Source organism: Sphaerodactylus townsendi, linkage group LG15 (assembly GCF_021028975.2).
Source record: "Sphaerodactylus townsendi isolate TG3544 linkage group LG15, MPM_Stown_v2.3, whole genome shotgun sequence".
Taxonomy (NCBI): Eukaryota; Metazoa; Chordata; class Lepidosauria; order Squamata; family Sphaerodactylidae; genus Sphaerodactylus; species Sphaerodactylus townsendi.
In genome coordinates this window covers 18,401,828-18,427,775 of record NC_059439.1, presented here as the reverse complement: position 1 = coordinate 18,427,775, position 25,948 = coordinate 18,401,828, and the positions used below count along the sequence as shown (strand labels likewise).

General features: G+C 46.3%; 2 protein-coding genes across 3 annotated transcripts in view; one reads left to right on the top strand and one right to left on the bottom strand.

Annotated features, from left to right (window-relative positions):
• Positions 1-1,710: 1,710 nt before the first annotated feature.
• On the bottom strand, positions 1,711-14,578 carry LOC125445318 (nitric oxide synthase interacting protein). 2 transcript variants are annotated; one of them, XM_048518331.1, is made up of 10 exons: positions 14,503-14,578; positions 13,735-13,777; positions 11,499-11,598; positions 10,491-10,596; positions 8,501-8,582; positions 7,916-8,057; positions 6,575-6,681; positions 5,699-5,886; positions 5,439-5,547; positions 1,711-1,929 (listed from the first exon to the last, which is right to left on the bottom strand). In XM_048518331.1, the coding sequence occupies exons 3-10, from the start codon at positions 11,566-11,568 to the stop codon at positions 1,858-1,860; spliced, it is 876 nt and encodes a 291-aa protein (XP_048374288.1). In that variant the 5' UTR covers positions 11,569-11,598; positions 13,735-13,777; positions 14,503-14,578; the 3' UTR covers positions 1,711-1,857. The 2 variants fall into 2 exon arrangements, with proteins under 2 accessions (XP_048374288.1, XP_048374289.1); XM_048518332.1 differs by lacking the exon at positions 13,735-13,777 and having other exon boundaries at positions 14,503-14,576.
• A 7,970-nt stretch (positions 14,579-22,548) lies between these two features.
• PRRG2 (proline rich and Gla domain 2) overlaps positions 22,549-25,948 on the top strand; it is a 30,381-nt gene continuing 26,981 nt past the window's right edge. Inside the window, exon 1 of the mRNA XM_048516874.1 lies at positions 22,549-22,760. The gene's annotated coding sequence lies outside the window, so the exon portion shown is untranslated. The remainder of the gene's footprint in view (positions 22,761-25,948) is intronic.

Below are 25,948 nucleotides of genomic sequence, written 5' to 3'. Positions count from 1 at the left end.
GGCAACACTAAGCATGTCTACTCAGAAGCAAGTCTCACTGAGCTCCATGCAGCTTAAACTGCAGCTTAAACCCCTTGTCCATATGGAGACTGGCTGGTGCAGTAGTGGGACCCTGTTCTCTGGCCTGAGCACATACAGGTGAAGCTGTTTATACAGAATCAAGACCCCTCGTTTACCTGCGTGAGTCTCGTCAGACGTGAGTCTGCTCAGACTGAAAGCTTACTAGCATCTTGAACGTTGCCTGCGTGTGTGTGCCATCAAGTCACAACTGACTTACGGCAATCCTGTATGGTTTGCAAGGCAAGAGAAGTTCAGGGGTGGCTAGTTTCGTGTGGAGTGGGGAATCTATCCCAGTTCTCCAGTTTAGAATCTGCTGCTCTTAGGGCACTTTCACACATGCAGAATAATGCACTTTCAATGCGCTTTGCAGCTGGATTTGGCTGTGCGGAATAGCAAAATCCACTTGCAAACAATTGTGGAAGTGGATTGAAAATGCATTATTCCGCATGAGCAAAATTGGCCTAACCCACTACGCTACACCTGCAACCCTTTTATTGAAGATGGAGAGGCCGGGGATTGAACTTCGGACCATCTGCATTACAAACAGGTGCTGCACCCTTCTTAAAATGCAGTTCCCTCTCTCTTACCTGCACCCATTCCGGAAGTGTTTTATTTTGCCAAGTTTGAAGCCGAGGTGTGCTCCAGCTGTTCAAAGTGTGGGATGTACCACCTTAGAACCATATAGAGCTCACGCAGACATAACGCTCACTAGGATTTAGCACAAAGTACGCGCGGCTGTAAAGGCCACCCGGCACCCAAAGTGATACAAGTTCACAGCGAAACCTGACCTGCCACAGAACTTCCCTGGTAACTCTAGAAGACAGGAGGGGAAGCTATTCGTGCAACTACAAATATGGCTGAAATGCTGCTACAAGTAAACAGTAGCTATTCTGTCAACCTCGCATAGTCCTTTTAAAGTTTGTATAGTAATAGCCACTGTTTTGGTTGCTTTACCATTCCAATTCACTGTGCGGAGAAAGGGATGCTTGATACCCAAAAACAGTGCTGTATTGAGTGTTCCAGAAATTACAAACACCTTATTGCCTTAACAAAAAAAGACAAGGTACCCCCCCCCCCTTTCATTTACTTGTAACTCTGTGGGAAAGCTTAAGAAGAAGAGTTTGGATTTATACCCCACTTTTCTCTGCTGTAAGGAGACTCAAGGGCCCCTTCCACACACGCAAAATAATGCGTTTTCAAACCACTTTCACAACTGTTTGCAAGTGGATTTTGCCATTCTGCACAGCTTCAAAGAGCATTGAAAGCAGTTTGAAAGTGCATTATTCTGCATGTGCGGAATGAGCCACAGTGTCTTACAAGCTCCTTTCCCTTCTTCTCCCCACAACTGACACCTTGTGAGCCAGGTGGGGCTGAAAGAGGTCAGAGAGAACTGAGACTAGCCCAAGGTCACCCAGCAGGAATGTAGAAGTGCAGAAACACATCTGGTTCACCAGGTAAGCCTCTGCCACTCAGGTGGAGGAGTGGGGATTAGAATCCAGTTCCCAGATTAGAATCCACCTGCTCTTAGCCATTGCACCACACCGGCTCTCATATGGCAAAATGGAGGGAGAGACATTCACGAGGGAACCCGCTGAAGGAAGGTTATAGACCAGCCACTTCTAACTTGAGAAAACATACACACACATCACCTTTTCGTCCACAAGCAGATACAGAAGTCCTCACTTTATTTACAAAAGTACAGAAAGCTGTTGACACCACTCCACCACACGCGATATTCTCCGTTTGGCAGGAAGCCCAGAGCAGTGGAGCCGTTTGTGCTATGGCTCGAGAGCCACGTTAAGCTTGCATGACGGGGCGGGACTTCTTGGCCTCCAGCTCCACCCCAGACCCTGAAAAGCCGGTGCCACCCTGGAAGAGGAAATCAGGTTTGTAAGACAGATAGGTAGCAATAGCCTCAGACCCAGAATTTGCTTGACTAGAATGCGTGGAGAGTTCTTGTTCCGCTCCAATGGCAAACAGAACTCAAGCCCCTTTGCAGCCTCAAAGGAGGAAAGTAGAAGAGTTTGGATTTACACACTGCTATTCTCAACTGTAAGGAAACTCAAAGGGGCTGACAAGCTCCTTTCCCTTCCTCTCTCCGCAACAGACCCCTTGTGAGGGAGGTGGGGCTGAGAGAGTTCCGAAGAACTGTGACTAGCCCAAGGTCACCCAGCAGGCTTCATGGAAAAACAACCTCAGTGTACCAGATTAGAATTCACCTGCTCTTAACCACCAAACACAAAGCCATTCTGTTCCCTACACCCAGATTTGGAGCAAGTGCAAAAGAAATAATCCATACATGTTCAGAGGTATTCTGTTTTTAGCCAGCTTGCGAGTGTAAAGAAAAGCAGTTCCGGCGAGTCCGTGTTCCTGCTTCCAAGACGCATCAGCTGAACTTGAGCATAGCTCTTAATATTCTAGCTGCGTTTCAAACAGCCAAATGCAGGGATTGCAACCTTGTGCTTGGCTTGCATTGCTAATGCAGAGCAGGCAATTTTCAGGGATGCTTAACGCTTCTCTGTCTGCTCTACTCAGCAAAGAACTCTTCAGGCCAACCCAAGTGGCTGCAAAGCCAAGCAGCTGAAAAGAAGAAGAAGAAGAGTTCGCTTTCGCTTTTAAACATGAATCTGACTGAATTTAATGCCTAGTGAGAGCATTTGTATCCAGAATTAGAAGAAGAAAAGTTGGATTTATATCACCCCCTTTCTCTCCTGTAAGGAGACTCAAAGGGGCTTACAAACTCCTTTCCCTTCCCCCCTCACAACAAACACCCTGTGAGGTAGGTGGGGCTGAGAGAGCTCAGAAGAACTGTGACTAGCCCAAGGTCACTCAGCTGGCGTGTGCACAGGCTAATCTAATTCCCCAGATAAGCCTCCACAGCTCAAGCGGCAGAGAAGGGAATCAAGCCCAGTTCCTCCAGATTAGAGTACACCTGCTTAACCACTACACCACTGCTCTTAACACAACACCACTGCTCCAGATTGGAGTACACCTGCTCTTAACCACTACACCACTGCTGCTCCAAAGCCATCACATTGGAAGTAACTCCTGAAGAAATCCCATTTAATATGACTTCAACCCACGTGTGTGATGCAATGCAGGTGCTTTTTTTGAATGAATCACCCTGTTTTGACATAGAGGAAGAGGAGTTTGGATTTATGCCCCGCTTTTCTTAACCATAAGGAGTCTCAAAGTGGCTTACAACCACCTTCCCTTCCTCTCCCCACAACAGACACCTTGTGAGGTAGGCGGGGCTGAAAGAGTTCTGAACAAACTGTGACTAGACCAGGGCACCTTGCAGGCTTTATGTGGAGGAGCAGGGAAACAAATCCGGTCCACCAGATTAAATGTCTGCTGCTGCTGTGGAAGAGTGGGGAATCAAACCCGGTTCTCCAGATTAGAGTCCACTTGCTCTTAACCATGACAGCACACAGGCAAGATGTACCTTGGGAGCTTTTGCCATGCCCAGTTCCTTCTCATTTCTAATTACTCTCTGACCAGATATTATTAGCATTAAATTGTGCCCTGTTCTGCATACCCAAGCAAGGCCAATCCCTAATTATCTAGGGGTTTTGTTTGCCTTCTAAATCCCTAATTATCCAGGGCTTTTGTTTGCCTTCTGAAGAAACACATTGAAAGAGGAAACAAATACTTGGACCTAGGTAAATTGACAGGGCTGCATAAGATAAAGTTTAAGGGTTCTCTTCACAGAACAGTTATGTAAACAAGCAGTAAAAGGATTAGTAATGCTAAGACGATTTGGCAGTGTTGACAATCCCTAGAAGTCGGTCTCTAAGTGAACCGCACAGGTCTCCAAGTTATGGGAAAAAGGATTCCGGAGTCCTATCTGGAGAAAGGCATTGAGGGATAACCTAACACAGTGATGGCGAACCTATGGCACGGGTGCCAGAGGTGGCACTCGGAGCCCTCTCTGTGGGCACACACACACACACACCCACACACATCTAGGCTGGCCTGGGCCACTGAGCATGACGTGCGCGCACCATGGTGAGCAGGGAGGACTCGGCTGGCGGGCCTGGTGCCTGTGCTCCATGTGGCTGCTGCCCGAGGGGGGTGGGGTGTGCAGAGGAGGCAGAGCTGCTAGAGAGGCAGAGAGCGGTGCGCACGGGAGTTGCCGAAGGCTAGAGCAGGCTGGCCCCTGCTCGAGTGGGTGGGGAGGCAGAGGGAGCCAACCGTTTTTTCCCCTGAACTAAAACCTCAGCATTCAGGTTAAATTGCCGGGTTGGCACTTTGCGATAAATAAGTGGGGGTTGGGTTGCAATTTGGGCACTCGGTCTCAAAAAGATTCGCCATCACTGACCTAACACAATGCAGTGAGTGAGGGCTTAAGGCAGGGGTCTCCAACCCATGGCCCTCCAGATGTTCATGGACTACAATTCCCATCAGCTCTGCCAATTGGCCATGCTTGCAGGGGCTGATGGGAATCACACTGGAGGGCCATAGGTTGGAGTCCCCTGGCTGGAGGTCATTCAGCTTTTCTAGTGGCAAAAAAGACAATCATCGGACCTGCACATACAAAAGCCGTGGGGGACAGTGATTGTAATAAAGAGGGAAATTGAGCAAGATTTAGTGGAAAAGGTAGCAATGGATCCAAACTACAATTATGGGAGACAGAGGGAGTGGAATCATGGTATCAATCTCACATCTCTTCCAGCTTTGTCTGGAACTGTCACCACCGTGTTGAGATGATGCTCTATGTATCCCAAACTCCATGGTTTTATCATGGTGCGGATACCATTTCTAGGTTTCCCCAGGAACTGACATCACAGCGTTCCCACAATGCCAATCTTCCCACTATGTCCTCTCTGCTGCCCTACTCAGTGTAGGGGGGGATGGGGGGCTGCTGGTGGGGGTTCTCCTGCTATAGTAGCAACCCTAGTCCAGACCGAAGTCTTATTCAAGAATAAGCAATATCCTGACAGCTGAGATGCAGGAAAGAGAAGCAGGAAAGAAGAGAAAAAGAGTTTAGATTTATATCCCCCCTTTCTCTCCTGTAAGGAGACTCAAAGGGGCTTACAATTTCCTTTCCTTTCCCTCCCCCCAACCCCCAACAAACACCCTGTGAGGTGGGTGGGGCTGCGAGCGCCAAAGAACTGTAATTAACTCAAGGTCACCCAGCTGGCGTGTGTAGGGAGTGCACAAGCAAATATGGTTCACCAGATAAGCCTCCACAGCTCAAGTGGCAGAGTGGGGAATCAAACCCGGTTCCTCCACATTAGAGTGCACCGGCTCTTAACCACTACACCACACATCTCAGAGAAGCTGCGATGGAGAAAAGAGAAGCTGAGACGCAGGAACGAGAAGTGAAGGGGCATGGGCTCTAGGTTCAGAGGTAAGGGTAGGACAGCCACTCTCACCCGCTGTATGACAATGATGTCCTTGTCCGTTAGTTTCTCTCCATTCACTGGATCAACCATGTCCTTCTTGATGAGTTTCTCCACGCACTCCAGCGTCACCACAGAGCCCCTGTAGGAAAGGACAATTGTCAATTGCAGGGCAAGTAACTTCTACAGATCTCCACCCTCGGTTGTATCTATAGCCTGGATGACACCCCCACTGTCATCACATCAAAAGCTCCCCATTTCTCAATCTGGATGCTCCCCAGCCCTGCACTCACGAAGGCCGGAGCACAGCACAAGGGACGGAGTTGCCGAGCATGTCTCGCGTGACAGCGCACACGTAGCGGTCCTGCCGGTTGATCAGCCCGACTCGATCCACGCTGGCATCTACGGGAGTGAAGTTCACTGGGATCAGATCCTTCAGCTTCAGGGGTTTCCCGCTCATGGGGCAATAAACACACTTGTCCTGAAATGAGAAGACCAGGGCAAATTGGGGAGGCTGGGCTGCAAACATCTCTAGAAGAACATCAGGATTAGTGGATGAGAAACAAAACCAATTCTTGCCCAAAGCTACTGAAATCAGCCAAAATACACCCCCAGTTTCCTATTATTTGATATGCAGAAAGGAATGCATCCAAGCACGCATACAGACAGACAAAAAACAGGAAAGGCATGACATTATTGTGACAAGCTGCCTTGAGCCCATTTATGGGGAAAAGTAGCCTGTAAACTGAACTATAAATAAATGAAGCAAGCAATGCAAACTAGAGAGAGCCAGCATGGTGTAGTGGTTAAGAGCATGTGCACGCTAATCTGGAGAACCGGGTTTGATTCCCCGCTCTGCCACTTGAGCTGTGGAGGCTTATCTGGTAAACCAGATTAGCTTGTGCACTCCAACACGTGTCAGCTGGGTGACCTTGGGTTAGTCACAGTCCTTTGGAGCTCTCTCAGCTCCGCTCACCTCACAGGGTGTTCATTGGGGGGAGGGAAAGACGATTGTAAGCCCCTTTGAGTCTCCTTACAGGAGAGAAAGGGGGGATATAAATCCAAACTCTTCTTCTTCCTCTTCTGTGAAGTTTAGCTTGTAGCCATGCGCTATGACTGTGGCCATTTGTAAACAAGTAGACAAAATTAAATTAGTGGTTCCTACTCACTGGCTTCTGAACCACTTTGGTCTTGGCTTCTGGGGTCAGCGAAGGGATCCAAAAACTGGGCAACTGCTTGGCTTTGTCTTCGTTGCTGGGCCCAGGCTGGGAATCGCCTGAAATTCAAAGAGCACAGCTGCACAACTCTCAAAGGTGGGGATTGGAGGAGAAACCGGGATCAACCTTAGAAGAGCCTATAAAGCCCTTTGTAGCCTGGGACCCATGCACTTATAAAAAATGCCTTTCCTGCTATGTCCTTCTGCAGCTGCTCCATTCAGCTAAACAGCTGCTCCATTCAGCTAAACAGCATCTATTGAAGTTCCCATCCTTCAGGTAGGTCAGCACAACTACTGCTCACTCCAGGTCCAGGTCCTTTTCAGTGGGGGCCTCACCTGGTAGTTAAGAGCAGGTGGACTCTAATCTGGAGAGCTGAATTTGAGTCCCCACTCTTCCACCTGAGAGGTGGAATCTTATCTGAGGAACTGGATTGGTTTCCCTGCTGCTATGCATGAAGTTTGCTGGGTGACCGTGGACTAGTCACAGTTCGGTGCTGTGTGGTTTCCGGGCTGACTCACCCAGCATTTTCAATGCAAATGAAAGCCTTCGACAATACATAGTCACAGTTCGTTCAGAACTCTCTCAGCCCCACCTACCTCACAAGTGTGTTGTGGGGAGAGGTGTTGGTAAGCCACCTTGAGTCTCCTTACAGGAGAGAAGAAGGGGGGGGGGGTTTAAAGCCAAACTCCTCTTTTTCTTCCTCTTACCAGATGAGGTTAGGCTTCTTAACTGATGAGCTGATCTAGGATGCTTATGGTGCAGTCCTAAAGAGGGTTACTCATCTGGAATAAATCTGCACAGGATTGCACTGTTAAGCAAGTACAGCTATGACTATCCAAGCTTCTGCCATTGCACTTTGAACGGAATATGAATTATTTGTACAAGCACCAGCTAGCAGTCAAAAAGACTGAATACATTCACAATTTTACTCGACAAATAGTACTTACACAATATACAAAAGTGCCAGCAACTCAAGTTTAGTTCCACTTGTCAAAGTTCCGTTCATCTCACAGGCGTTCCGTAATCAAGTGAGTTTCAAACTCACCCAGCATTTTCAATGCAAATGAAATATACAAGAATCTCTGATGTGATATTGAAAACTGGTCAGTTTCCGGTATATTACTGTCTTCAGAGACTTGTGGTATCAACAAGAGAGATGGCACTTTTATTAGCAAGGATTTGTCTCTGTTTTTTTGTGGTACTTATCGCTGATTATTGGTCACATTATTCTGGTTTGTAACATGCCGCCATCCACCCTGGGACAATGGGAGTTGTCCGCTTTGTTGAACTCACCTTCCTTGCGATCAAAGGGGTTGAGGGGCTTGCTGACGATGCTCAGCTCTTTGTCCAGGAAGCTCTTCACCTTGGACTCTTTGGCAGCCTTGCTCAGCTCTGCCAGCTCTGCCTTCTTCTCGTTCTTCTGCTTTTCGTAAGCCTACGGAGTCAGGACCAAAGCCCATTTTTCACTGAGAACAAACCCTCCCAGTCTACTTCTGCACAGTTGAAATGAACACGGTGCCAAACTTGGAGCAAATATTTCTTTATTTACACTGAGGATTTTCCTGGTGGAAAACCATGCAATCAAGTAGCACGGGTCACCCAGTAAACCACACCACAGGACTAGGGCAGAAACCATGCAAACAGAGTAGTAGACAGTTAAAACATGGAATTACAAAAGTAGAAAACAATGCAATAAGAGCAATATAATATATGTAAAAAGCATTAGTATAGCCCCAACCTGGATAGCTCCAGGATAGCCTCTTGAGTAGCACTCCATCTTAGTGAAGCCACCTCTCCCAACACACATTTAAAAACCAGCAGAGGTGTGTGTGTGAGCACAGAAATGCCACTCCCCGGGCTAACAGCATTTTCCTTTACCTTCATTTGCCGGGCAATCTCCTTTTTCTGGTGCAGGATATACTCCAGGATGGCTTCTTTCTCATATAAGTATCCATCAAGCCTAGGAACAAGAGGGAGACCGCAGGCAAAATGACAATCACGCTGGAAACCCAAAACAAACCAGCTGAGGCCTCCAGATCACCATGAGAATTTCTGGGTACCACTGGAATGGCAGAAGGACGTGCCAGGGATGTCATAATGCAAAGCTCTGCAATACAGGCCAAACCCCTTGGCATCCAGAGTAAAATGAGTGTTTACATAGAAGCCTGGATCTAGAAAGCTTCTTCCCAGCAAGAAAAGGGGTTTGCCTATGGCAGTGGTGGTGAACCTTTGGCACTCCAGATGTTATGGACTACAATTCCCATCAGCCCCTGCCAGCATGGCCAATTGGCAGCATGGCAGGGGCTGATGGGAATTGGAGTCCATAACATCTGGAGTGCCAAAGGTTTGCCACCACGGGTCTATGGTCTTACTTATGACTGCAGGGATGGAAACCTGGAAAGGGAAGAACCAAGACTCAGAATGACGGTATCCTTCTAAGCACATGTGCAAAGGTAGGTTGGGGGGGGGGGAGCATCGTTCATGGTGCTGTCTGGATCTGTAAGGCCCCTTCCGCACATGCAGAATAATGCATTTTCAATCCACTTTTGATGCACTTTGAAGCTGGATTTTACTGTGGCGAATAGCAAAATCCACTTGCAAACAATTGTGGAAGTGGACTGAATGTGCATTATTCAGCAGGTGCGGAAGGGGCCTAAGATGCTAGATCCCCAGTGCTGCCAGTGATTTTTGGCTCTAACCCTCTCTTCTTATCCTTCCTTGCCCCCCAAACAGCTCCCATTTCTATTCTGCCTTACTTCCCTACACTGCCCTGCTAAGATCATTAGAAACAGCTGACCAAGGGTAGCAAATTATTTCAGGAAGCTTAGGGAGCGTGAGGTCCAAACAGGTCAAGTAATCAGCAACAACGAGGTTACTGCAAACTGTAATTAGCTCCACAGAGGCAAGACTTCGTTCTGTAGGGTTAAAAGAAGGCTACGCCCCAGTGAAGGACTACTAGATCCTAGCCTGCATCCAGGCTCCTACTCAGCTGTCAGCAAAGGCCTCTCAAGGTACAATTCACCATTGGCGAAGGGGGGGGTAGGGACCAGAGAAGAGAGAGGGAACAGAGCCCTGTGCAAAAAAGGACGTGAATGGTCACTAGTTCTGCAAGCATAAGTGGCAAGCAAACCAATTTCATGTGACTTGTGAACCACTGACGCGGGCCACTCTTTTTGCTCTGTGGTGGGGTGGGAGATCCAGTTCTTCACTGGTCAAGAAGAAGAAGAAGAGTTAGATTTATATCCCCCTTTCTCTCCTATAGGAGACTCACAAACTCCTCACCCTTCCCCCCTCACAACAAACACCCTGTGAGGTAGGTGGGGCTGAGAGAGCTCCGAAGAACTGTGACTAGCCCAAGGTCACCCAGCTGGCCTTTGGAGTGTCCGGCCGCTGATATGGTGCCCCCTACTGCTCTTTATTGCCCCTTGTTTTGGGGCTGTTACATCAGGGTCCCCTCATATTGAGCCCCCCCCCTCTCTTGGGGGTAGGTTTTAATTTGGGTTTGGACGCCTGTTTATTTATGTATTAATCTGTTTTCGCTGTTTTCAAGTTATTTTATTGATGATATGAGATGGAGCCTATGTATTTATATTGTATGTGTGGTTGCTCCAGCCGTTGTTGAATTTTGTTGTTCACCGCCCGGAGCCCTTTGGGGATCGGGCGGTATAGAAATTGAAACAATCAATCAATCAATCAATCAATCAATCAATTCCCCAGATAAGCCTCTACAGCTCAAGCGGCAGAGCAGGGAATCAAACCCAGTTCCTCCAAATTAGAGCACACCTGCTCTTAACCACTACACCACTGTGTAAGAAGAGGTGCTCCCAATCTCCAGTTTAATTCACCAAACCACCACCCGAGGGCTTACGTGACTACAGGATCCTTGCAGGGCTGCAGGGAGAGACAGCAGCAGTCAAAGTCCTTGATGGCATCCTTGCTGAGACGGACGTTCTGGGTCCCGTAGCCGGAGGCAGCTGAGAAAAGAATGGTCATACAGCAAGGCTGTATCAGGGAAAAGAAAATCCATCCAAGCAGCTTTCCTAGGGACTTATTTAAACACAAAGGGAAGAGGGTGGTAGGACACTGGCTGGAAAACCCCACATTGGACCTGTCCAGGGCAGGACTGCTTGCTCTTCTGAAAAGTTTACCAGCTGGCCACTGCTCTCTTTCAGAGCAAGGTGCGAAAGACCAAATCGAGCTGGGCGTCATTTAGGTCAGTTTCCAAACAGAGTTTCAATGACAAAACAGGGTGGTGTCAATCACATCTCAAGGTGTGCCCAATATTTGTTAACTGGCCCAGAGTTGCCACCAATCCACTTCTGATCCTGCCAGCCATTACCTACCAACCCTGGTCCTCATTTCTTTCCAGTGCTAGCCCTAGATTTCCCTGTTGTTATTCAGACCAAGCGTTTGGTTCCTTTCTTCCCTCTTTTTTTATTATTATTATTATTATTATTATTATTATTATTATTATTATTATTATTATTATTATTATTATTATTATTATTATTTATTAGGTTTATAGACCGCCCTCCCCCGAAGGGCTCAGGGCGGTGAACAGTATAAAAAGAGCACAATCAAATTAAATACAATATAAATATAAGTTAAGATGGCTCTAATAGTAAAAATAAACCTTACCCCATTAAAATGCAGCATCAATTAATTAACTCAAGATGGCGCCTGCTATCAATTCCCACAGAGAATCCCAGAATAATGCACTCTTGCATCCCAATGCCATTCAAAGCCTTTCCTTCGTGAAGGAACTCCTTAGTTCATGAAGTTCTCACCTGCAGCCCCACCACTGAGTTCAAGCCTCCACCCAAAACCACATGTACTGAGTATTGGCCCATGGCTGTGAAGGGCGTGGCCTCCTTACCTGTGTCTTTTTTCTTCTCGTGGTAAGTATAGACAGCCCCCGCTGTGCAGTTCTTGCCGTGGCGCGTCATAGGGGCTCAGGGAGAGTCTCAGCTTATGCCCTGAAAAGATTGAGCTGTTTTAGTCACCCAAGTTCTATGGGAGCTGACCAAAAACAGCAGCAGGTACAAAAATGGCTGCGTGAGAATATTAAATTGTGGGATGGGCGGGGGGGAGGACCAGTGGGGGAGACCATGGGGTTACAGAATCATCATGGCTGCAAGCGAAGAAATTAGAAGAACATGAGGCAGGCAGGCAGAAATACGAAGAGGTCTTCATCGGGTGACTGGAATATTTTTTTACTTTGCTTATACCCTTACTTTCTCCCAATGGAAACCCAAAGCAGCTTACATTGTACTCCTCTCCTCCGTTTTATCCTCACACATCCTGTGAGTTTAGGTGCCAAAAGGCCTTTTTTTGTACTCTGTAGAACAGGGGTAGGGAACCTGCGGCTCTCCAGATGTTCAGGAACTACAATTCCCATCAGCCTCTGTCAGCATGGCCAATTGGCCGTGCTGGTAGGGGCTGATGGGAATTGTAGTTCCTGAACATCTGGAGAGCCACAGGTTCCCTACCCCTGCTGTAGAAGAAGAAATCTACAGTAGAAGGGCATTCTTCGGTTACTTTGTGGCACAACTGAATCAAAATAAGCTTCATTACTGCCACCTATTGGAAGAGCTAGCTAGTCACTTAGATCTACATACGTGTTGTCACTTAGGGCTAAACTAGTTGTGACAGCATCCAGGGGTCTGACCCATGGTCACTGCCACTTTGAGGGATTTAAGAATTCCGTGAGGTCAGGCCTGCAGCACAGTGGGACCAGGCACTCTTGTCCTTGCCCCTCCCCCCCAACTTTTCAAGTTTTGAAATGACAATGCGGGGGGAGCCATTTCAGCACTGGAAAAGGTGAGAAGGAGAAGAACAGCACCTCTGCTGTGTGGCAGGCACCTCACTGCATTTTTAAATCCCTTTATAAAGGTGGTGGTGTCCATAGGGCTGACCCATGGACACTGTGCCATCTAGTGTGGCCCTTAACCCAGAGCCCTTTGGGGATGGGGCGGTATATTAAATTAAATAAATAAAAAAATAAATATTCTTCTCCAAACCCATAAGAAACACAGTTTTCTCTGCCCCATTTCCCTCTTGCAGAGTATTCTCCAAGGGGGGAAAAAAACCCAGTGACCAGTCTGCTTTTAAACTCTTTTATTTTTGGATCTCTCCAAAGACACATTCACACCTATGGCTTTATAATTATAAGAACTTGAGGCAGAACTTCAGATGCTCTACCTAATCTAGCATCCAGTTTCCAATAGTGGCCAGTTGGATGCCAAAGGAAAGCCCTACAAGGAAGCGCACAAGCCTCTGCCTGCGGACTGTTTTCCAGCATCTGTCCATTGGAGTACTCTGCCTATAAACACAGACCTCATTTAACTGACACGGTTGTGACAAACCTATCCTCCATAACGTCCTACCCCCTTTTAAATCCATCTAAGCCAGTGGCAATTACCACCTCACCTTTTCAATTCTACTGGTTCAAAGTCATTGAGAACAAAATCAGAACCATAGGATTTGATTTGGACAATGTTGGGACTGATAGTGAACTGCATATTTTCAATCAGATCCGCGAAAGACTGAGGGATCTGGAACATCATTGTTTCTATCCAACAAAGGCGGCTGTATGCTCTCCCCGCTCCCTCGGAATACAACCAAGTTACAGAGCAAGAGCTAAATATCTCTCATCTCTGTTATCCATCAACCAACGTCGTGCATTCATGCTAGCACGCCTCAATATTTTCCCATCAGCGGAAACCTCAGGGAGATACCTCCAGATCCCTAAACATCAGAGACTATGCCGTTGCGGATGTTTAGGGATCTATAGAAACCATAACCCATATTCTTCTGGAATGCTGTCTTCACAGTAACCTGCGCATGATTTTAATTCACCCTCTGCTGCTTCCAAGACTTGAGCACTCCAAGTTCCAGGCCACTCGCTTTCTGCTAAGTGACTGTAATCCATCGATCACCTTGGCAGTGGCTAAATTCTTGGAAAGCATTTTAAATACCCATATTTAAATGTTTTAAAAGTTTTCTCTTTTAAATGTTTTAAAAGTTTTCTCTTTTCTCTTTTAAATGGAAATAATTTGTATGCCATTAAAGGTTAAAATGAAATGAAAAATGAAATGAAATTACCACCTCACCTTTGGCTTCCGTGGCAGCTATTTTACAGCCCCCAATCCATACCTGACATGAAAGCAGGGGATAAAACTTAGAATCACTCCGTTCAGAGGATCAAAACAGCATCTCATACAAGATCCCTCTTCCTTTGAGGACACTTAATTGCTGATAACCCACACAGACTCACATTACCACTTACTCGGGTTACACATTCTGGACAATATAAAGCCAAAGTTATGGCTGCCAATTCAGCTCTTGTAAAGGACGATCCCTCTCGTTTTGACTCACTTGATCCATCTGGCATCGAGATCAAAAACATGGATTCAAGATACTAGGTCCAGCATTCACTCTAACCAGGCATATGCAAACACGTGTGTATGTGTACATACAGATTATCAAGTTCAACATTCACAATCTACAATCAGAATCATACAAATGTAGAGGCTGAGTTCTGACCTGTGGCCTCTGCTCTGATATTCTGGAGTGCCAATTATGCTGCGCAGCGGACCCAAAATACGCTGCTATTTAAAGCTACTAATCACGATGGATATCTATTCCCTGCAGTACCAGAACTTGCACGACTCTTTAAATCCTCCTTGCTTAAAATACCCTTTTCAGTCTCCTCCCATTGGCTTCTGTAGACCGAGAAACAGATTGCCCCATAGGGCTCAGAGCGTCTTACATTCAAGATTAAAATACAATACATTACTAAAATACATTCAAATACAGATTAAAATAAATACAGTACCATAAAATTAACTGATAAAATACATTAAAATAAAATACATTACCCAACGCTCAATCCCCGTCTTTCTGTAGAACCGGATCCAGGAAGACTTCTCTCCGGAAGTGAAAGGTAGAGCTCTAGTCGGGGTAGTGCGTCACTCAAAGCGCTCCCCATTGCTGGGGAAACAACGAGTCATAGGCTGAGGTTCCTGGTGGGTAAAGGAGGTGGCCCGCTTCGTTCGCGAAATAAATACTTGTCCAAACCTTTTGCTTCAAGTCTTTAAAATCATTCGTTTTCGTTTCTGGGTTGAGGAACTGGGGGAGGGATGTCGAGGCAAAAATAGAAGCTTGTGTGAAAAAATAAATGCTTGTTTTTGTGCAAACAAATCCAGAACAGTGGCTGTTGCAGTAAAAAATAAAGTGGATTTTTTTCAAAGCAAACAAGTGTAAGCTTTTATGGGATTGAACTCACGCAAAAACAAACAAGTGTAAATTATGGAACTGAACTCACTCAAAACAAATTGAACTCAAAACTAGGCTAGAATAAAAATATACTGCCATTTATTTATTTATTCTCTCTACAATAACAATAACCACAAAGATGGTGGGCCTGCCACGCTACAAATTAGAAAAGAAAAAAGAAGGAAAGAGAGAGTGTCAACCTTTATCTCCTGAAACATCGTAGTGACTTTTGACATATAAAAAATCAAGACAGAAAAGGGGGGGGGGTCACATCCAGATTTAAAAAACACTAAAAGGAAAAACGAAATGATTCCCCATCCTGCTCCCCACCTTATATATAACAACTTCTTAGCAATTCTTGCAGATTAATCCCAATTCTAATAAAGACTAATCCCCTTTATTTTCATACCAGCTTTTCATACTATTATTTCCCACATCTATATGGTGTCTCCTCCCCATCCTTATCATCTCATTTATCCAAATCTATACTTGAGTAACTAACCCACCAACACCTTAAGAGTTTCTACCTTTACTTCTCCTTTTCCTAACAGTTTGTTGCCATTTCAAACATTGCAAGGTTGGGCTGCCAGCCTTCATATGGGGCCTGGAGATCTTGCCAAATAAGAAACTCATCTCCAAACTACAGGAATCAGCTTCCCCGAAGTAAAATATAACCCACTAAGGTCCCTTTACTCCCCAGGCCCCACCCCCAAAATTGGCAGGTATTTCTTCTCCCGGAGCTGGCAACCTTATATCTATCCCCAATCTCAAGGAAACTCCCAGCTTGAAGGGGAAACCTCTGCATCCTGTCCTGCTCTCAATAACTACTTTCTATTTCTCCTTCAGTCATTTCAGCTTGACCATCTGCTTGGTGTTGTGAGTCACTGTGTGTAACAATTCTCCATTAGTAAATATGCTTTTGGAAGCACGAAATAGACCTGTGGGTTGAAGCTACCAGGGTATCCGGCGTGTTGGCTATAGTACAGGATTGAAGGATGAACTGGAAGATGGGTAAATAAGCGCACCACCAGCAGAGGGTGTTTTGTACTTGAGATTTATTGTTTTACATTGTTGCAGCCAATGTCCAAACGCAATAAATTGTTCACTCACTACCAGAAGGTGGTGCATTCTGCATGTTCCAGGGACAATTCCTGTTGACTGGAATTTGTGCCTCTGTGTTTTGCCTGTGGGGAAGATTTGGGGGATATACTTTTTAATTTAAAAAGTTGCATGCACATGCACATGTCCTAGCATTACTCTTCTTATATGTGTGAACCCTGGGGCCCCATATAGGACCCACTCAGCCATCTCACAGTCGATTGCTGCTGAGGTTCATTTTAATATATATTATTATATTATATATGATAACATACTTGTGGTGGTCTTCAACATATGGACAGGCAATAGATTTCCCAACTCTGAGGCCCCTTCCACACATGCAGAATAATGCACTTTCAATGCACTTTCAATCCATTTTGCCGCTGGATTTTACTGTGCGGAATAGCAAAATGCAGTTGCAAACAATTGTGAAAGTGGATTGAAAGTGCTTTATTCTGCATGTGCAGAATTGCTGTTCTCAGTCATCCACTTTGCAGCTGGATTTTACTGTGCGGAATAGCAAAATGCAGTTGCAAACAATTGTGAAAGTGGATTGAAAGTGCTTTATACTGCATGTGCAGAATTGCTGTTCTCAGTCATCCACTTTGCAGCTGGATTTTACTGTGCGGAATAGCAAAATGCAATTGCAAACAATTGTGAAAGTGAATTGAAAGTGCTTTATTCTGCATGTGCAGAATTGCTGTTCTCAGTCATAAGCCTGGTGGGACAGCTCTGTCTTGCAGGCCCTGCGGAACTGTACTAAATGAAGTAAATAAATAAACTTCCATATCACACGTAGCCCAAAACAGTTTTCATGTGCTGTCAATTGATCCATTCAGCTTCAGATCATTATTAGATTTACAGTAATTAAGCATCCAGAGCAGTCCTACGATACACACAAACCCAATCTAATTTCAGATCTCACACCTTGAGAGGTATGTGCTGCTCAAAACAAAAAAGGCAGGGGGGAAAAATCCATCTCAATGTATGCTCCCACCCCAGAAAAGAAAAGAGACTCTTGAACTCTGAACAAACAAACACTCATTCCTGTGTCTCCCTGTTCCTCAAGGCTAAAAAAACTGCTGATCAGTTGAGCAATCCAAACTGGAAAGTGTTGATGTTTCTAGACAAACAACAGTTAACACAACACTGCATGCATTGCTAATACAGAAAAGCCACACGCTGGATCCTTGCCAGAGAACAATCTCTCACCACACTGAAATTGACACAGTTAAGGTCAATGCACATGTTACAATCAGCACTGCTCGATTGTCGAAAACAGCCACCCCATAGCGAATGTTTTCCCCACCCTGGCTATGACATTTTGAACTGCTTCCGGCATCTTCTTATGGAGAGACTGTTTCATCTCCCCAATACTGGTCGTCAGAAATATGAGAGTCACAACACAATTATGCAGGCTCATAAAACCAACTAAACATAACCCAGGTTAGGATATTTGTCACAAAGATACAGCTTGCAGTTGCTTACCAATGGAGAGTACATTGTACACACCTAAGAATACAGAATGGAGGATCTATTGAAGTGGAATATAGCAGTTAAAGCTGAAATCCTTGCTGAATGAATGATAAAATAGCTCAGCGGGGTTTTTTAGACTTTTGGTCTTCAGGGAACTATTTTCATGTTGATTCACCTTATAGATCTGTCACAGCCCCCCCCTGCCCATTCTAGAGGAAAGTTCTTCACAGGTGCACATTCATATTAGGAGAGATGGCCATTTAAGCAGAGAGGGATCCTGTTCAAGGGAATTAATAAAAAAGAAATTTGTGAAGTCAGGGCAACCCCTCTTTAAATGTGTGGCAAATTAGGAATGGGAAATTAGAAATGGGAAACAGGAGACTCAGACTAAACTGAAAATCATTTCCCTGTGTAATCATATTAGCAATGACATGGTTGTCAGGTTTCCCTGGCTACCAGTGAGCGGTGGGGGATTGCCAGATACAGTTTGGGAAACTCCAGGAGATTTGAGGGTGGAGACTGGGGGAGACAGGAACATCAGTGGGGTACAGTACCATAGAGTCCACCCTCCAGAGCATCTCCAGAGGAATTGCTCTATATATCCTGGAGGCGAGCTGTTATTCCAAGGGATCCCCAGTTCCCACCTGGCAGCTGGTATCCCTAGTGACAACAATGAAGTCAGATGTGCAAAACCAAGCCAAAGCAAGATAAGGATTGGCAGTATGAAAATCTGTTGTGCTGATAACAAGGGAAGGGCCTGCCTTGCTCTGCAAACAGTCTGCGTAGGAAAACTAAACAGCAATTCTTTCGTTTCAGTAACACAGATATGAGGAAGTGGGACTGGTTTATAGCTTTTTAGGTCAGGTTATGATCCTGCAAAGTACATTACTGAAAAGTGAACAAAGATTGAAACGACGCATAAAGCTGTAAGAAAAGTGTGTGTCATCGTGACAGGAAAGTATCCCCCTCCCCCCCAGCTTTCTTTTGTGTGGTTAAGAAATATTTCTGACAAATGTATTCCAGACTCTTGACTCAGCATCACAAGCTAACTGTTTTTGCTGCAGACTATAATTTCAACACTAGTAGCATAAGACAGCAGTTGTGAGGCAATAATGAACTAAAACACCATCAAACCATTGCATAAAATCTGGCAGTAAACAATGTTTTCACTTACCCCTCGCCTCCAAAGAAACCTGTTTCAATAGGTCCTGTTGCAGGACTATTCAGTCTTATGGAAATGGCACAACTCCATGGGCTGACCAATTGATTTTCAGCGTATTTATTAGATTTGAGAGCCAGCATGGTGTTGTGGTTACGATGCCAGACTAGGATCTGAGAAACCCAGGTCCAAATCCCAACTCTGCCATGGAAAATTTGCTAGGTGACCATGGGCCAGTCACACACTTTCAGCCTGGACCCTGGCAAGTGTTTGGATGGGAGACCTCCAAAGAATACCGGGGTCGTGATGCAGAGGCAGGCAATGGCCTCTGACTGTCTCTTGCCTTAAAAACCCTATGGGGTCACCATAAGTCTGCTTTAACTTGATGGCAGAAACAACAAAAATATTTTTGTTCCATCCCTTCACAGAAAACCTCAGGGTGATCTGGGTAGTCCCATTCTCTCTCCTTCCAATCATAAGAGGGCCCCTCCGCACTGTAGGATTCGACCTCAGTTCGACGTAGGTCTGACCCAGGTACTAAGCACAGCCGTAGCGTTCGACTCGTGTCTGTCTGGGCTCCCCCACCACCATTAAATTTTCGAGCTCGACTGGGAGGTACAACTTCCTGGTGAACTCGAGTTGCATTCAAGCCAAAGCCAGCAGAGTGCGGAATTTCCCTCGCCTTGACTCTGCCAGCCAGCCAATCATAGTGCAGTATTTCGGCCATGCGCAGAACGGGAGATTCGTGGCGGCAGCGAGAAGTGCGCCTTAAAAAAACCCTCCTATGTAGCTCCTATGTAGCTCCTATGTAGCTCCTATGTAGCTCCTATGTAGCTCCTACGTCAGTAAACAGTAAAAAAAGGGACGCGCACTCAGGTTTCCCACCATAGAATGGCAGCCAATCGGGAATGAGGAGCGGAAGAAGCGAGGAGATAATCCCGCCCTCTGAACTTGGCTCTGGAGACATAAGTCAGCTGCTGTGTGGAGTAACAGAGGAGTCGAGCTCAGGTAACGATTTCCGAAGACACGAGTCGAACCCCAGTTGCCTCTGCTGTGCGGAGAGGCCCAGAGATGCATTAAGCTAAGGGAGAATAACTGACTCACAGTCACCCAGTGATCAGAGTGACCATGCTCAAGATGGGGCCAGGAGCATTCTGGGAATTTCTACAGAGATCTGATTCACTTGAGGATATGGCAGCTTTGGAGAGTGAAGTGTTTGGGATCATATCTCCACTGGGTCCTCTTCCCCTTCCTCAAACTCTGCACTGCCTGACACTATTTCCAAACCTCCAGGAATTTCCGAAATTGGAGTTGACAACTCATGACTGAGGTTCTAAGCACCTGATAAATTTAGGGGTCTGTATGTAGGGCTGCCAGCCTCCAGGTTGGACCTGAGGCTCCCCTGGAAATAGTGCTCATCTCCAGGTTGGTAGAGAAATCCCCCCTATCTGTCCCTAGTCCCATTTTGTTGATCTATTGATCCGTAATGTACAGCCCAGTTTGGAATTAGACGTATGATGATGCCACAATGCAGTAGCGCTTACCAGGTTTTTTTAAAAGTCTGAAAAAACCCATTAGTGATAAAGTTGGAGGGGGGAAGTGGGAATACAGTAGAATGACAGCTGATAGAGCAAACAGACAAATTTCTCACGTGGTCACTCTGTTGGTAGTGCAACTACCTCTGCATTTGTGGTGGAGACAGTGCGCCAAGTGGAAGCATCCCAAGAATGGTTTTGACCTTCAAAGCCGTTCGCGGTCTCGGACCTGCATACCTGAGGGACCGCCTCTCCCCATATTGCCCCGGTAGGCCCCTCCGCTCCTCAGAGGAGGACCTATTCGTGATCCCTGGCCCCAAAATGATCAGGCTGGCCTCGACGAGGGGCAGGGCCTTTTCAGCCCTGGCCCCTACCTGGTGGAACAGGCTCCCTAGGGAGATCAGGGCCCTGCGGGACTTACAGAGTTTCCACAGGGCCTGCAAGACGGACCTGTTCCACCAGGCGTTTGGCCAGCCTGGTTAAAAATACATCTACCATGTCATCTGGCCTCCCGTGGGCACAAGGGGGGGAGGGGGGTAGCCAGACGCCATCCACATTTTTAAATGTTTTTATGTAATTGATATTTAAATTATGTTTTAATGTATGTTTTAACCTTGTTGTGAACCGCCCTGAGGGAGGGCGGTATATAAAATTAATAATAAAAATAAATTTTTAAAAAAGAGTTTAAAGAAACTCGTTCTTCAGAGCTGTGTCCTCACATCACTGGAAGCTATGCTCTCGTAGTGCTATAGCAATCATTCATAACTGGATTCATTCATCCCTACAGGAAAATCTGTTAGGTCTCGGAGCCGTAAGCCAACAAATGGACTCTGAGGTACTGATCGGTAGTGTTTATTGTTGAGGTAATGGGGCACCAAAGCTTGGCAAAGCCAGTTCTGACAAACCTGGCCTTTGCCATTTCCTTTATTCCCCATTGTAAATCCCCCCTCCCCTTTTCCCAAGAAGTCGTAAAAGACAGAAAAACAGTCTCCGGAGCTGAGGCGTCCCAAGGTCGGCGGCAGATAGTAAGAAAGAGTCCCCTTGGCTTCCTGCCCCATGAGATAACAGCTGCAATTTTTTCTCTCATGGGACCAGAGGGCAGGGGAAGCGTAGTTATCTACATAGCGTGTGAAGCTATAAAGTAAGGATCAAGGAAAGAATGCCCCAAATGGCGAGGGTAACATATATCTTTTAGCAGCATTGGTTCGTTGTTTTAAACGGTTACGTTGATTCAGGAATGCCTCTCCATCACATAGATATTATCCCCCTGACAAAATCTTATAGCGAAGGTAGGATTATAGTGCAATACCCAAAGTGGGGAGCATACAGTCGTGGTTTCCAGCCTCTAAGTTGAGACCTAGAGAATATTTGTATGCTGACTTTGGATGTCTTGAATTTTCCACTTTAGATGAGCTCCTCTTGTACTCTCTTAGGAAATAAACAGTCTCAGAATTTATCATTGGCCCTTTCTGCACAGGCAACACAAACAGGTTAAAAGAACCTGTGTTACCTGTCTCACCATTCACACAGTGGGTGCAGGGGCATCCGGGATCACTGGGAACCCGGTGACAGGATGCGGGATGTTTCGCACAGGAAATGCTTTCCCCCCCTGTGAAATGCGTATCCGAGAATCCCCTCCCACAAACATACTGACACAAAATGGCAGCTACCTAGAGAATCCACTCTAATGGCAGCTGCCTACAGAATAGCCCGTAATGGTGGATGGAAGGGGTGGGTGGGACTAGAACACTTCCTGCTTGGTGTAGTTGGCACAGGCAAGCAGGATGCGTGCGAAACCTGGGTTAAAGGGGGAAAGTCACTAGTGACTTTCATTTAACCTGGATTCAGCAAAATAAAATGGGTCAGAAGCACTGGGGGAGTTCTGGGGGAGCTTCTCCCCCCATAACACTTTATTCTCATCCCTTAACCCATTCTATTTTGCCTGTGCAGAATCACCCATTGCCTACATGATCCTTGAAAGGGATAACGTCGGCTCATGCTCAAGCAAGCTGATGTCCCCATACATTCCTTACTTTCTCAAGGCTCTGGAATTTGAGCCTACGTAATCACCTTCACTCAGCTGGCATCTGACTAAGAGAACTGGAGAATCGGGAGGAGATAGGGCCTGCTTTGAGCCATTTTTTCTCTGGGTAGGAGATGAAGTACCTGTTTTTTGAAATGTAGTGATAAGGAAGAATATATCCTGTGCCAGCTCTCTCTCTGTGTGTGTGTGTGTGTGTGTGTGTGTGTGTGTGTGTAAGAGCTGTTGGACGTTTGCAAATCCAAGTCTACCTGCCCACTTTCAGACTCCTCCTACCTATTACCTTCCCTTCGCTCCACCTGTCTCTCCTATGTTTGATTGCCGCTTCGGCAGCTCCTGGCTTTCAACGCGGCAGGTGCTTTCTTTTTTTCCCGCACTCTGTCTGGAACACCAAGGACTGAGGATACATCCTTTTTCTTTTCAACCTTCAACATGTGGATTCTCTTCTAGTGGCTCACATCTAGCCTTCTACAGAGGGGGAACTAGGGCTATTGGAAACAGCCTAATATTCCAACCCAGAATACCTGGTTTACACCCACGATTTCCGTACAGGTGAGTTGGCAGCTCAGCAAACAGGCAGCTCCCAAACCAAGTTGGATTCTTTTTTTAACGCTTTGTTTTCCAAGAGGTTGCCCACTCCTTTCTAATGAGGTTAGGTTCAACCAGCTTTTCTGATGGTGATAAAGGAAAGAGTGAGTCTCCTTTAAACACAGAGAGGATATGCTGGGGATAATGGGACCTGCATGGGAAAATGACATGTGGGGCAGTAGCCAGAAGAGGAATGCGGTGAGATTAAGTGAAAAAGTGGGGGGAATTTGTATTTATTTTTCTGGAAATTTGGTGTTGGTTTTCTGACCCTGGGGGACTGAGACAGAAAAGGGAAAGTCAGCAAGTCTATATTAATCTCTGATCCTAGCCTATGGCACTTTCATTTTCTTTCTATCAGGAACTAGAAGTAAGATCATTGGCAGTGTTAAATTCCGCATCACTCCACAATAATGACTATTAAGAAGACTAAGTGTGAATTCCTTTGGAGCAGTCATTCCCAACCTGTAGTATGCATACCCCTGGGGGTATGCTCCAGAGCATTTGGACTACATGAAAAAATTACACAATGCAGTGATGGCGAACCTTTTTGAGACCGAGTGCCCAAACTGCAACCCAAAACCCACTTATTTATCGCAAAGTGCCAACACAGCAATTTAACCCAAATACTGAGGTTTCAGTTTAGAAAAAACAGTTGGCTCCGAGGCATGTGTTACTCGGGAGTAAGCTTGGTGGTAGTTGTTGGCTTTGCTTTGAAGCAACTATGCAACTCTTCCAACGGGTGAATCACGACCCTAGGAGGGTTTACTCAGAAGCAAGCCCCATTGCCAGCAACCAAGCTTACTCCGAGGTAAAGGATCGCGCTTTAGTTCTTTGCATGAAAATCAGTGGGGTTTGACAGCGCTTGACAGGGTTACCTACACAGCTTCCCCAAAATTAGGTCTTAGGTTTAATGCTAATAATCGAGCCCATCTGCCCAGGCCAGCCTAGATGTGTGTGTGTGGAGGGGAGGGGGTGATTTCCCCCCCACATGATGAACTCTATGCGTGCCCACAGAGAGGGCTCTGAGTGCCACCTCTGGCACCCGTGCCATAGATTCGCCATCACTGACATAATGGGTTTGCTAATATGGAGGCACAATTTTTAGGGAAACGGGTTGCCAAGGGGTACACAAGTGGGAAAAGGTTGGAGCCGCTGCTTTAGAGCCCAGGACTGTCTTGTGCCAAGTTTTTATGGTGTCAAGCCGGTTTTACTTTAACTCTGATCTGAAATTACGCTTTGAGCTGATTTTAATTTAAACGTATTTGAACTATATTCGATTGGATTTTAACTATTGCGCCTGTTTTAATTGTTGTCATTGTTTATTTAATAAAACGTTACATGCTATTTTCTGATGTAAGCCGCTCTGAGCCTTTGCAGGGAGGGTGGGGCACAAACTGAATAAAATAAATAAATAAATAAATAAATAAATGCCATCAAGTCACAGCTGACTTATGGCAACTCAATAGGGCAGTGATGGCGAACCTTTTTGAGAGCGAGTGCCCAAATTGCAACCCAAAACCTACTTACTTATCGCAAAGTGCCAACATGGCAAACCTGAATACTGAGGTTTTAGTTTAGACAAAACGGTTGGCTCCGAGGCGTGCATTACTTGGGAGTAAGCTTGGTGGTAGTTGTTGGCTTTGCTTTGAAGCAACCGTGCAACTCTTCCAACTGGTGGATCACGACCCTAGGAGGATTTGCTCAGAAGCAAGCCCCATTGCCAGCAACCGAGCTTACTCCCAGGTAAAGGATCGCGCTTTAGTTATTCACATGAAAATCAGTGGGGTTTAACAGTGCTTAACAGGGTTACCTACACTGCTTCCCAAAACTAGGTCTTAGGTTTAATGCTAATAATCAAGCCCAGCGGCCCAGGCCAGCCTGGATATGTGTGGAGGGGCGACTCTGTTTGTGCGTGCCCACAAATAGGGCTCCGAGTGCCACCACTGGCACTCGTGCCATAGGTTCGCCACCACGGCAATAGGGTTTCAAGACAAGAGACTAACAGAGGTGGTTTATCGTTGCCTTCCTCTCCTGTGGACTGTCTTGCCATGCTTCAAACCTGCTTGTGTGAAAGCAAGACGTGAGCAAATCTGGTTCACGTGATCCTGGGAACAGAATCTGAAGTCGGGAGCGCTTATTCTAGTCCACATCCGTGCTCCTGAGAACAGGAACCAGAGCGCTTATCTTATTTTGTTTGCATTGTTGTGTTGTGTGTTACATTGCATTGTTTCGTTTGCTGTACAATACGCTTTATGGCATAGTGTTCTACTTCTGTCATTGTCCTTGAGCATCACAAAGAACGACAGACTTGTGGGAAAGCTAAGAAAGTTTGGAAGTCAGCACATACAATCATTCAAAAGATTTTGTAGATAAATATACACTTGAGAACTGATGCCGATCTGCTGTTTGCATTGTTGCTTCTGGAATAAACTCAGAGTCTTCCGTCTACAATATAAGATAATACTGGCCGACCTTACCGAGTTGTTGTACAGATTACAAAAGAATGTGCTTTTAACCCTTGGCTGTAAATGCTCCTGTCATTACTGTGATCTTTTTGAAAATGCCCCCGGTCTTTATAATGTTAATGTTGTAGGAAACTTTGCTGTGACTAGAGCTGGTTTGAGGTGAACTGCTAGTTCTAATCCAGGGGTCGGCAACCTTTATCACCCAAAGAGCCATTTGGACCCATTTTCCACGGCCCCGAAGATCTACCAAGCCGGAGAGGTGGCTCCGTACGAAGCCATCTCCGGTTTGGCCTTTCCACTCACCTTTCCTTCCAGCTCTGGGAGGTGGAGGCGCCGGGCAGGGGAAACCCCTCTGCCCAACGGAGCAGGCAGCTGCCTGCTCTGTGGGGTAGAGAGGGGATGGCAGCCACAACCTGCCTGGTGCCGCCACCTCTCGCACTGCGGGAGGCAGCGGCACTGGGCAGGGAAACCCCCTCTGCCCGTTGGACCAGGCAGCCGCCTGCTCCCTGGGGCAAAGGGGAATGGAGGCTGCGGGGATGGCAGAGGGGAATGGTGGCTGCTCTGGAGGGACACACCCACGCTACCCTCCAACCTCCAGGGGTCGGAGGGCAGCATGGACGCGTCCCTCCAGCCCTCCAGAGCAGTGCTGGAAGGAGAGGTGATTGGAGGGGATGCGAAAAGCGGCAC

What these genes read in the sequence shown, in the direction of transcription:
- LOC125445318 (XM_048518331.1), bottom strand. Translation starts at nt 11,568, where the DNA reads ATGACGCGCCACGGCAAGAACTGCACAGCGGGGGCTGTCTATACTTAC. An exon ending in AGATTGCCCGGCAAATGAAG is followed by an intron (nt 8,058 to 8,500) that starts GTAAAGGAAAAT and finishes CTGACTCCGTAG; the next exon opens with GCTTACGAAAAGCAGAAGAA. An exon ending in CCCCTTTGATCGCAAGGAAG is followed by an intron (nt 6,682 to 7,915) that starts GTGAGTTCAACA and finishes TTTGAATTTCAG; the next exon opens with GCGATTCCCAGCCTGGGCCC.